This window comes from Pseudochaenichthys georgianus, chromosome 22 (assembly GCF_902827115.2).
Source record: "Pseudochaenichthys georgianus chromosome 22, fPseGeo1.2, whole genome shotgun sequence".
Taxonomy (NCBI): Eukaryota; Metazoa; Chordata; class Actinopteri; order Perciformes; family Channichthyidae; genus Pseudochaenichthys; species Pseudochaenichthys georgianus.
This window is the reverse complement of record NC_047524.1, coordinates 30,013,579-30,026,626: the sequence shown is the minus strand read 5'-3', so window position 1 is coordinate 30,026,626 and position 13,048 is coordinate 30,013,579. Positions and strand designations below refer to the sequence as shown.

The 13,048-nt window shown below is 40.8% G+C and overlaps 1 protein-coding gene across 1 annotated transcript; it reads right to left on the bottom strand.

Annotated features, from left to right (window-relative positions):
• Positions 1-259: 259 nt before the first annotated feature.
• gnmt (glycine N-methyltransferase) lies at positions 260-11,151 on the bottom strand. Its single transcript, XM_034111683.2, has 6 exons — positions 10,767-11,151; positions 8,067-8,194; positions 7,864-7,977; positions 7,529-7,671; positions 5,080-5,201; positions 260-2,544 (listed from the first exon to the last, which is right to left on the bottom strand). The coding sequence occupies exons 1-6, from the start codon at positions 10,973-10,975 to the stop codon at positions 2,373-2,375; spliced, it is 888 nt and encodes a 295-aa protein (XP_033967574.1). The 5' UTR covers positions 10,976-11,151; the 3' UTR covers positions 260-2,372.
• Positions 11,152-13,048: the final 1,897 nt, after the last annotated feature.

Here is a 13,048-nt window from a genome sequence, read left to right as displayed (position 1 = left end):
TACACATTAGAGCAATTCAAAGGAATTAGGAACATTAAGTCTTCTGATATGGAAATCTGTTTTTAATGGAATAAAGTGGCAATTGTCTAATACAACGTCATGTCATTATTTGTGAAGAAAATGCAGCTTTTAAACAGTTGCCATACAAAATGGTGATTCTGAAAACAAAAGACGACACAAGGTGATGCTTTCAGCCCCGTGAGCTCACATACATATACACTCATTATGATCATCAATCACAGCAACATGAAACACAAAATAAAATGTGAGAATCAGATTTATTTAATATATCTTTTTATTTCCAACAACCATTGTTCATTATAAAATGTTGACACTTGTTTTTTTAAGAATTGGCAACATAAGACTGTTGTGAAATGGTTTTATCACAACATAAACTTTAAAAGCCACACAAACATCCATGCATCTCACCACACTCTGAACCTACTGACCTCAGTCACACACTGCTTTACCCTGCATTTACAGGAGGCATTTGAATGCACCATGCGCTCCTTCTTAAGGCAAACAGCAACGTGATGATAACATGTGTTTCCCCTGGCGTTTCATTTGGTGTCCCAGCAAAATTGTATTTGAACCTGGATTATACCGCACAATAAATTATTCTTCCAGTTGATTGACATTCAAGTTTTTCTCATTTTTAACGCAATTTAATTCCAAGAAAATAGCACTTTGGTTGACAACAATTTCAAAGATGCTTGTTGCTACATGACAAAGGAGCAGTGGTTTTAGATTAAAACCTGGACTAATAAAGAATAGTCACCAGGAATTATAAAGACTCAAATAAATTAAACTTAATGGTACCGTCAAATAAGAAGCCAGAGACCAGGTATGCAAAACCTTCATTTCTACTAAAAAAGTAGTAAATTAAATTCCAATATCAGAAGCCGTTCTCTTGTGAGCTTCAGAGAGGTCAGAAGTGATGGAGCTCTGGAGATGGAGGTCCCGAGGAAGAAGGAAACTAAAAGGTGGAGGATTGTTGATTACAAATCTTCACTGTCTGTTTTATGTATTTCTAGGGACTCCACCAAGGTTTGCAAGATAAATATTAAACAACAAATGTAAAATGGGTTGGGGGCTGCAATGAAAGGAAGGCCATCGTGCAGGGCCAGATTTGCCTTAAATGGCTGGGCTATGTTACTTTTGTATTTCCAGCAAAGAAATCCTACATACCATACGTTGTATTCACAATTTTAGTTTTAAGACTCTTGTGGTAAAGTTAAATTGTTTAAGAAAATATCCAAGCACTTCGTACATAACATGCTGGTAATATCAAGTGTTCCATCATGAGGAATATCAGTGATGTACCGCACCATTTCAAAACATTATTGTGGGATATTAAAGTTCTGAAAGGCGGTAAGCAGGGAGGAAACAAGAAAAGCAACATAAAGAACATTGGGAAAAAAACGACATGGGCAAGACAGTGGTCCGATACATTTTGAATATATTTTTCAAACCAGTTTTGATCTTTTAAGACTGTTCTTTTTTGAGAATGTTGGGAACGCACTGTGGATTAAGTAAAAAGGTGAGATATGAATCAACCAATTGTATCAGGTAAAGGCAAATATTTTAGCTCACTTTTTACAATCAGGGTAATGCATGAATTACCCGACCATGATCATTTAAAAAAAAAAAAAAGAAGCTTTCGTATGTTCATGACACAAAGTAAAAAGATGACAGAGTGGTGCAGTGATGACGTAGGCCGACCCGGAAGTTAGCATCGCAAAGGGCTCCCTCCACAAAGCCATGGGATTTTTCCACTTGATTTAAGATCTGTGGCAAACACATGTAACTGATAACTACACATGTAGTTCAGCAGGATAATATCCAGATACTAACACCACTTAATGATTTGTTTTTTAAGTGGACCGACATACGTAAATAGCTAATGTTAGGCTTCAAAGATTACTTAATGTCACCACCGCTAAGCTAAAAGCGGCTAATGTTCGCCATGATGACATTTAGTAGTCTCATTCAGCCTCGTGTTAGACAAATAGAAGCTCCAGAAAACCTATCGTAGATCACATTTAAAACATCTCTTCAGCTTGTAATACCCGTTGACCTTAAGGAAACAGCAAGTGCTAAAATGCTAACTCATTAACGGACTCATTCCTGCACCACTCTACAGTGTTGCAAATATGCTTCTTTTTTAATTTTTTTATCAAGATCTAAGATTAAATATTTTTTAAAAACATATTCAAATAGAATGTTGCCCAAATCTGGAGGAGCATGTTCAGACTTAAAGAGAACAGGAAGCTATTATTTTTCTAAGCTGTGTGTGTGTATGTATGTATGTATGTATGTATGTATGTATGTATGTATGTATGTATGTGTGTGTGTGTGTGTGTGTGTGGCTTCTAGGCGGTCTTCTTGCAGATGTGGATGAAGTAGCAGGGGGCCTGGGCCTGGGTATTGACGTACGGCTTGAAGTCTCCGTAGACGCTGTGCTCCATTTTGCCGTGGAACGCCTCCTTCAGTAACCCAGTGAAGCTCTCCAGACAGTGAGGGTAGTAGGAGAGACGGAATTTACTGCGGAGGGAAAACAATAGAACGTTAGAATTCCTGCTAACTATCTTCACTTTTATTGTGTCTAACATGTCTGGTGACCTTGGCTATTCAATTCAATCAAATGTGAAAATACTCATATGTATAGTGTGGCTCTGAATGAATGTGTAGTATGTCAACATCCTCGGTGATTCTTATCCTGTGTTATGCTGCCATGTCCGTATTTGGTCAAGTAAAAGTCCCACTGCAATTACCTTTCATATCTCCAAAAATATAGGACAACACTTATTTTGTGCAAATTTGCATGCAAAGACGCAGATATTCTCAGTGATTTTAAGGTTGTATTTTTTTTTTTGTTGCAAGGTTTTTCTTATCTGCTCCTTTTTTTTGGAAGCCGTGACAGAAATTAAAATGGAATGTTTTGTAAGCATTGTGGGCGCAAATGCACTTTTGCTACCCCAACTCTGTTTTTATTATTTATTTCATTCATTAGATCACTCACTTGATTCTCCAGATAATGTATTATATTGAGATATTGAAAAATGAAATATACCACAACTTAAATTAACCACATACTAGGGCTGGGCAATGTATTCATATGATGTCAATGTTGTGATACCACAGTAGATATGGTGTTATATTTGGGACATTGTCTTATCCTAATATGGCACAAGTATTTTTCCTTTCTTGAATGTTGCACTATAGTAAAATAATGTAGTTATTATCAGTGCTTGAATTGGGCCGGTAGCCTACTCACCGGTACGCAGTACCGGGACTTCTGATGTTTACCCATTTGGTACCGTTACTTCTTACTGAGCACCGGCATGGTGCCAGTACGGCGGTACTCAGTAGATGTGTCATGGGGTGCCGGTACGGCGGTACTCAGTAGATGTGTCATGGGGTGCCGGTACGGCGGTACTCAGTAGATGTGTCATGGGGTGCCGGTACGGCGGTACTCAGTAGATGTGTCATGGGGTGCCGGTACGGCGGTACTCAGTAGATGTGTCATGGGGTGCCGGTACGGCGGTACTCAGTAGATGTGTCATGGGGTGCCGGTACGGCGGTACTCAGTAGATGTGTCATGGGGTGCCGGTACGGCGGTACTCAGTAGATGTGTCATGGGGTGCCGGTACGGCGGTACTCAGTAGATGTGTCATGGGGTGCCGGTACGGCGGTACTCAGTAGATGTGTCATGAGGTGCCGGTACGGCGGTACTCAGTAGATGTGTCATGGGGTGCCGGTACGGCGGTACTCAGTAGATGTGTCATGGGGTGCCGGTACGGCGGTACTCAGTAGATGTGTCATGGGGTGCCGGTACGGCGGTACTCAGTAGATGTGTCATGGGGTGCCGGTACGGAGGTACTCAGTAGATGTGTCATGGGGTGCCGGTACGGCGGTACTCAGTAGATGTGTCATGGGGTGCCGGTACGGCGGTACTCAGTAGATGTGTCATGGGGTGCCGGTACGGCGGTACTCAGTAGATGTGTCATGGGGTGCCGCCACTGCTTTGCCCGCCTCGCCCCCGGAGTAGCCGTCTTCGTCGCCCCAAACACCGCCACCCCTCGGCGGCCCGCAAGTGCCAGAGGACCTCGGCAAAACAGAGCCAGCCCAGGTATATTTAAACAAGTTCCCAACCTCGCCTGTACAGTGGGGTAAGGCGCTCATTTTGCAGCTCATGGTTTCAAAACAGAGATTGGCTGGAATATTCATGTAAAAAAGATGCCATCTTCTGCTAAGCCTGTAGACATTTCGGTTCAAATACATCTAACTCAGATGCCTTCACCACAATTGTACCAGAGTACCAAACGCTGTCTCCTGGTACTTATCTGAGTAACTCACTCCAAATTAAATACTATATGACAGTAAAACAAGAATAGAGTTTACAAGGGGAGTGATTTGTAAAATATCCAAAAAGAAATAGAAAATCTGTTTCCAGTTCTGTTTCATATGGGTGTTGAGAGATGTATCCACAGATCTCTTAATGTTGCTCTCAAAGTGCGCCAGATTGATGCTTTTAACTTCAATATTTAAAAAAAATATATCTTGTGTTAGATCCACTCCCCACTTTACCCCTGCACCCCCTCTAATCTCAGATGCACCTTGAGTCATTTTGTTTCCGTACAGTGAGCCTTTCTAAAATATACAGTAAAGAGACAAACCCACCAGCATTATAGGATATACTCTGACTTTGAGCCAAGTTCTTGTTTTTGGGCTGTATAAATAAATTGACTTGAAACAGTTGATGATTTAGAGTACAGGAACCTTTTTCATTCCAATTCAAGCACTGGTTATTATCAGTCTTTAACCACTAAGTCATGATATCAACATTACTAATACATTTGTTTTCAAAACTCTTATAGTTTAAATATTTTATGAAACAACAAAAGTAAAATGTAAAATATCGTTGCAATATCATTATTGAAGTATTTGGCTAAAAATATGATAATAATTAATTAAATACATTTCACCCAGATACCAGAGGCTTTTTGTCCCGTATTGTCCCGCCCCTAGCGGTGGGCGTGGCTTCTGTAAACACAGTGTTCTGTGAGTGGAACGTACCTGACTTCAGGTAGATTTCGCAGAGCGGCCTTGGGCACATGGATGGTGTAGTCCAGAGTGATCATATGGGGCTTATTGTTGACCCACAGCACAGAGGTAGAGATGTCCTGAGTGAGATCGCTCTGCAACACAAACAGACACAATGATGAGACGCTGCTGAGTGCAAGGCACCGAGAACCAGTAGCACTGAACCACCAGGCACGCAGTGGCTCTTATATATGGAGACTATAGGAGCAGACTGGGATTACAGAGGATCAGGAGATCAGGACTGGATCTTTCTCCAGCACATGACTGTTGACTTAGTTTCTACTTAGCCTTCCAGCTGGTTACTTCATTCTTTGTGTGGATTAAGGAATATTGAACTTGTTTTGTGGGTAATAAATAAAATAAGGCTCCTTTCTGTTGGTTCCCGCTGTTGTGTCTTTATAATTGCATATTATATATTTTGAAAGATAAATTATAATAAATTGCAGGATTGGTAACTTAGCCCTAGATATATGAAAACAAACATGTGCTGCTAATGCAAATACATTTGCATTTTAGCAACACGTCCTTTTAAACCACATATGAAAGCACCATTTTGTCATCATCCCAAATACATTTGTACTCTCAGTACTCCTGGCATGATCCGTTTGTCTCCCCATTGGCAACAAAAAGTCGTAAACCTGACAGTTTCATCCACATTTCCTTCCGTTTCTCTGGGGCCACTTTCGATGAAAATCTGACAATATCCGGCAGGCTCTGGGTAGAGATGCAGGTCTTAAAGTCGGCTGCTGCTCGGGCTGGATGTAAATAAAACATTCCTAAACAATATGAGTCTTTCCAATCCTCTGCAAGAAGGACAGTCTATTTCTAATATAAGTAAATACAACTAGAACAGCATGGTGATACATTGTTGAGAGAAAACGGTTTTGGCAACAGTCATTAGTATATGTTGACGAATCAGAACAACCTCACAGACACACACAAAAACAAAGGCATTATTTAAACTTAAACACGTAAATGAACCAGTTCTTTACGTGATATGCAGTACACTGAAAGTAACACATGCCCTGGCACTGTTCTTCAGTTTCAGTTCCTCCATGCTAACACACACTGTTGGCCTGAGGAAGATGTAGTCACACAGACAGCATCTCTGAAACACATGGACCCCACACAGTGATTTCCATTTGGAGCTTGGATACACAGGTTGTGTGATCCCCATCTGGCTTCCCATCAACATAAGAATCCTCAGCTTGATGAGTACTGTGACAGAAGTACAGACACCTAAGCCCTCAGGGATCAGACTGAATAGAACCAGTTCAGTGAAGAAGAGGTTTCGTGCTCAGAAGAAGGTGACAGTTCAGACCAGAACAGGAAATGAGAAAGCGCATGCATGAACATGAAGGGTCGATAATCCACATACCAACTGTGATCTTCAACACACAATAACAAGCGGCCTGCCTCACAGAACAGATGTGTTTCCATTTGAATCTACAAAGAGTGCTTAGCCGCTCCCATTGCACTGGACTTTAAAGAAGGTAAAGGTTCAAACTGAAGACTTAAGTGTAAAAAAAGCATTTTTACACTTAAAGGTGGGGTAGGTAAGTTTGAGAAACCGGCTCGAGATACACTTGTTGTTATATTCCATGGAATGCTCTTAACATCCCGATAGCAATGAATATCTGAAGTGCTTTGACAAAAAATCCATGAAAAAACGTCATCTGTAGAAGCCGTGATACTGTAAAAAGTACAACCAACGGACTGGATGGCCTACCTGCCTGTCAGCCTTCCATCGGGGCACAAACTGATCTCGTGCCCTCATTGGTCATGTGCGCGTTCGTGTGTGTTGGAGGAGGCGGGCTCTGTGAGGAAGTGGCAGATTTTCTCCGGTTGTGTATTTTCAAATTGTAGCGATCTCGAGCCGGTTTCTCAAACCTACCTACCCCACCTTTAAGTCTTCAGTTTTACGTCAGAACTACAGCGGTTGTGTTTGGAACGGAAAATGCTCAACATTAATAGACGCAGATGAAGGATGGTAAATGGTTGATTGACTGCAGGTGTGTTGGGTTAGTGGCCTTGGTGTCAAATTCAGAACTGAACTGCCACTACTGGATGGGTGAGGAAATGAATCGTCTTCCCTCTAATAAACCTTCCCTCACTACATGTAGGCTGTAAATGCCTTTCATTTGTACCACTATGTTCACTTTGTCATTTATCAGTGTTTATTATACCTTGCCTTTTTTAATACCAATGTTTACACTGAGGAAATTCATGTTTTGGGACCATTTATAAGTTATGGTTTTCAGGGCATTTGGTTAGACTGATAATGTGTCGGTATAATATATTGTAAACACTTTTTGTTTAGTGTGTCGGGACCCCCTTTTAAAGCTTCCGATAGCTTACTGGTTTGGTTTCATTTCACATATCTCCATTATATACATTGTGATTGGACTTTTAAGTTTAGTACCTTATAGTAGATATTTTTGCCTTGTGGCGCCTGGCCGGTCTCCAGGATGTAGTCGTAGTTCCGGTGGTCAATGATGAGGATCCCGCCAGGTCTCACCATACTGGCAATGTTCTGCAGGGCCAGCCTTTGGTCGCTCTGGTCCCCTGAGAGCAATACACATTGGGTGATCATTGGTGTTCAACTCAAGGCTCGACCTGTCTTGGTAGGAGCTGGTCTGTAATCCATATACCATTGGTTACTTGTGTAATCCCAAATCCAGGGGAAATGTTAAATCAATGTGAAATGTCTTTGGGAAAAAGGATCGTTGAATCGTTCTTCCTTTAAATGTAACATACCTTTAAAGTCTGGCAAATGGGCGAATGAGTTGCCGAGGCAGATGACAGCATCAAAGCCACAGCCTGGTTTTGGAAGATCCTCTGATAACGTCAACCAATTGGCCTCTTCAATCACTGAGGGAAAACAACGACCGTACAGTAAAACATAAAGAAAACATGAAGATATCACCTGATGAAATAAGAAATAATGCGAACTGGCGTACCCCACTGGTCAAAAGCTTGTTCTTTTCTTCTCTCCCACCGTGACTTCAGTGCGTACTTGAGCATTTTGTCGCTGGCATCCACGCTCGTCATATTAAAGCCCTCCTCCACCAACATGATGGAGTCAACTCTACAAAACACAACAGATTTGCTCTGTAAATATACAAGTTCTGGACTGAACAAAAGCATCGCTCACACCCTTTGCTGTTGACACTGTATTGGCTTCATCATGTGTCAGGAGTGATATGTTGTAAGTAGTAAGGTTCCGTGTGCTCCAAGACAACAAAGAATCTAGTTCCTTTTGTTCAAGAAAGAGAAGTTTATAGATGAATTTCTTAATACGCACGAATGATGTACAGGCTTGAAGAGATGCATTCTATTTGACAGCTCGTTATGCTTCGGGCAGAACCACATGAACACATGCCAAGCCCAGTCTGGCTTTGGGCTGTTGCATTTAGTTTGCACCCTCCTTGCACTGAAGTCTCTTTGGGAATAACAAATCTTTCCCAAAAAATAACAAATTGTGAGTTAATGTTGAACAATATGCAAGAGCTACGGAAAGATGCGACACCAAGAATCCAAATGAATGTGTATTCTAAGTTCAAAAGCAACACAGGAGCAGATTCATTGCACAATGACCTAAAATACTGCAATCATTAACAACAACTTAGTAACAAGATATATATACAATATACAACAGATACACACCAAAACACAACAACTTGGTTGCAGGGGTTCTACCTAAAAGAACTCTAAATATATAGACTGTAAATATATAAATGTAGAAAAAATCCAACCAACAGGAAAAACAAATCCCAAATGGATCAAATCAAGGTATTTAATCTGCAATTTGTGATTATTATTTTCCAATTTCAAAGCATGATCTGCAGCTTCTGCTGCGCTTGTATAAGTTGTTGCTAAAAATGACTGCAGAACAACTGGAGAGCACATTTAGACAGCCAAGAATAGTGAGGCCAGTTGTAAACTCATTCCACTGTGAGCGCGTTTGCGCCGCCTCACATGGTGGTGCTTGACTGGAACTACTATACAAATTGTCAGAGCCTGTGGGCCGTTATACTGGGTACCTGCAGCCTTATGTCACATATTGATTAAGAAGTATCAGGATAAAACATGTCTGTCTAGTGTAAAATCCTGGTGGACATGACATTAAATGTTGTATCTCTTGAACAACTTCTCTCAGACAAATTGAGGTTGAGATTAAAGTTAAAGGTTAAAGTATGTTGTCCTCCTGTTTGTGTTCAGCCAATGGCCTTGCTGTGGTTCCACACTATCAGCAGACTAAACAGACTGCACAGAACCAGTCAAAACTCCTTGCAACAACATAGAACCTGGTCAAAGGCCACTGAACCCGACATCTGCTATCTCACAGCCCTGGTTAGAATGTGCTTTGAATGAGGGTAACTGGTGTAAATGTGAAAGCAGAACATATTTACAGATATGCTCAACTAAACTTTGTTAGACCATATAATCCGTCTTAGTTGTATTGTTATTTTAGCCAGTATGGGTCAGCATGGTCTCAGCTCCGGACAGCTGGCACAGTGTCTGGTGCAACTCTGCACTTTCATTCATTACTCTCCGGCCTAATCCGGTTATTGTCCAGAGTTTAAAGAGTCAGCGGGTCCAAATTCCAGAGAAGCTGGGCGATTCGGATTATATCAAATAATAGTAATTTTGATCAAGCACCTTTATATCAATATTGCGACATATTGTAGGGTTGGGGTATACATAAAATGTTTACAAAATGAGATTTTTGATAAATAAACATCAGCATTCTGGATATCATGACTAAGTAGGCATAGGCAGATCGTAAAAACTGTGAAATTGCATAATGTTACTATAATGTGGCCTTTACAGCAAGGAAAAGACAACACTTAGGCCATAATACGATATGCAACATCTAATTTGATAATATCATGATCATAAAATATTGATATGTTGCCCAGTCCTAATATATGCTGTACTTATGTTTTATATTTTAATGTTTTGACATCTGTCGATTCAGATACACTTACAGATGTATTGTAGAACATAGGGCATTTATAATACGTTTACAGTAGGAAAGATATTTTCTCAAATAAACTACTTTACACAGGTTTACGTGTTCTTATGTATCTATGTCACTCTCACTCTCAAGAACGTTAAAAGTCTTTAAAAAAACAACAACATAGAAAAACCGTACACGTGGCCATAATAACCATTTTACAAAATTAGAATGATCACTCAGTCACACCCATTCACAAACATGGAAGGTTTTTGTTACAGCCCAATTGTTATCAGCACGTTGTAATGACTGCCATATGACTAATACTAAAACTTACATTACTGGGTGCAGCCTACACTTCGGCCAACGACATTTGTTTTGTTTAAATCTGCGCATCGTTTGACATTGCATCTTTTCAATATCACTTATTGTACCACGGTTGCTAATAGTATTGCTGCATCTGGATACAAATGACAACAAGTGACATTTCTTTTTAATGTTGTTGACTTGATGTATAGAATGAATGCCGAATTAAAGGTTGGGTTGAGCAACTATGGAAACTGTGTACAAGTTTTGACTCGGGTGTTACTTTAGCACATTTCGAAGGATATCCATACAAATTGAACACATTTTTAATGAAGTTTGGTGGGACGTTAACTGCTATACTAGTGACCAATGCAAAGCTTGTGTCTGACATTACCCTGTTCCGCAGGCTACATCCAGCACTTTCTTCACCCCTTGCTCTCTTAGCAAAGCGACCACCCAGCTTTTGTATTCCTGCGTCCTACTCTGCGTGTCTCCGATGTACAGCTCCCAGACTTTGGCTGCCTTGCCGTCGGCATACTGGTCAGGAAGACCTTCGGCGGCCACACCGAGAGAGCGGGTCCTGAACACGCTGTCCACCGACATGCTGCTGCTTTCTCCGGTGTTTCCGCTTAGATAACACGGCAAACGAATGAGGTATTCAGGAACCTGACTGCTTTAAGTGCTGTAGGAACACGTGCTACTTGTCCCACAGGTTTTCGTTCCACATGCTAGCACAGCTCCCGGTTGTTATTATTTATATATAACAAGGGAGGGGCAAACTTCAACCCAATGGTACTATGCTATGGATTTACGCCTACTTTCTGATAGGGCGAAGGAAGGGGAGACGCTTCCCATTTCCGTGTTTACGTAAGCAGACGTCCCGAAATAGCCTCCTATGATCCTTTAAAGATTGTGCTGCATTAAAAGTAACTTTCAATGACAAAAATGAGAAACTATAGATAATGGACTTGAAGGTTAGGATTATATTTGAAGCAGGGGCGGATATAGAAAAAATATTCATGGGGTGGCAAGAGGGTGGCAGGAGATTTTTAGGGGTGGCATCCGCTGGCAGAAGTATGCTGATTTAATCGCAGTCATATTATTTTAACTAAATAATAGATATTTTAACTAAATAATATTAGGTGATATTATTGTGGCACATCAGTAAAGCCTACATATAAATATATAAGGTATAATATCAAAGAGAAAGAAGTGAAGAAGTGTGTATTTACCTGGCAGTAGGCTGTCAGTAATGGCTACGCCTCTCTATTTGGACTGGTAGATCTCGGCAGACTGACAACTTTAAAAGTAGCTCTCGGTTCAAAAAAGGTTGGGCACCCCTGGTCTAGAAGCAAGAACCGCATACGTCACGCTTACGTCGGAGCGGGGGGGGCAGGGGCGAGATTAACCTGAGCTAACAGTTAAAGGCGAGTAGGCTACGGCAAGTAAAAGTTGTAACAAGCAGTAGCTCTGAGCAAAGTGACTAAAACGCAACCACACACTTATAAAAAAACAGATTTTATAAAGTCAGGAAACACTAACAAGGCTTCGTGTGATTCTGTTTATTTGTACCTTACTTTGACCATCCGTTCGATTTTATTGATCATTGTGGAGAGCAGGCAGACGTTTTGTATTATAGTAGTTATCGGATGGAATCAATACATGAGCTGTACAGGTTGTCATGTCCGACTATCACACGTAGTATCATAATGAAAAATACGCCGGTAAAATGTGCCTGTAGAAAACGGCTTATGCCACAAAAGGATATCAACAACAAGTAGTCAAGATTGTCGGTTTAGCTTCGGTTGCTATGCTAACATCACCCATTTTATACCAGAGAAACTTTCATATCAGCGTTGTGATGCCAAACAGCGTCAATTCAGACTGACACACATTCACTTATGGGGAATTGGGGATATGTATCAGCTGCTTGTGTGACCGTCAGACAGTGAATACTTTACAGCAGCCGCTGCCGCGTAAGCCAGAGCCGGCCCGACCCATTAAACGCTTAGGGCCCTGCAGCCACTTAGGGGCCCTCTAGCAAAAAAAAGATCTCAGTACACCGTCGCCGTGATAAGTATGTTTAATTAATTTTGTTAATATGCCTTTTCTACTCTCAATGTCATGTATTATATTATTGAGTCAATAAGGTAATACATTAACCGTGCTTTACCTGAACCTCATCATGACACTAGAGAGGATGGCAGGATTGTAATTTACCGTGTTCAGTGAATGCAACAGAGGCAAGACACCAGACCAACCTGAGAGTTGAATGGAAATAAACATCTGTCTTATTGGCTGACAGGTACCTATCCTGTGAGCTGTGACAATGTTTAAAATATACTGTCAGTCGTATTCAGTTTTTGAAGATGGACATAAGAACATTTTTTCTTAAAAAATACGAAAATTCTCAAGTGGTGGCTCACACAACAACCCCAGAGCCACAGGTAAACAAGGTATGTAAATGTCAGTAAACTTCCAAGTTATGCGAACATGTAAGCAAATCATAAATTACAGCTACGTTACTTTGAATCACGGGGGTAAGCTAAACCGTTAGCAAGTAGCTATAGCTAGCCAGATATATTAAATATACAGTTTGTCATACAATCTAAATGTAATGTTTTTTAGCGTTACCTGGTGATGTCAAAGAAAGCTCTCTGGGAAATGTTGACTTAC

What these genes read in the sequence shown, in the direction of transcription:
- gnmt (XM_034111683.2), bottom strand. Translation starts at nt 10,975, where the DNA reads ATGTCGGTGGACAGCGTGTTCAGGACCCGCTCTCTCGGTGTGGCCGCC. An exon ending in GCAAAAATATCTACTATAAG is followed by an intron (nt 5,202 to 7,528) that starts GTACTAAACTTA and finishes TTTGTGTTGCAG; the next exon opens with AGCGATCTCACTCAGGACAT. An exon ending in CGAAATCTACCTGAAGTCAG is followed by an intron (nt 2,545 to 5,079) that starts GTACGTTCCACT and finishes TTCCCTCCGCAG; the next exon opens with TAAATTCCGTCTCTCCTACT.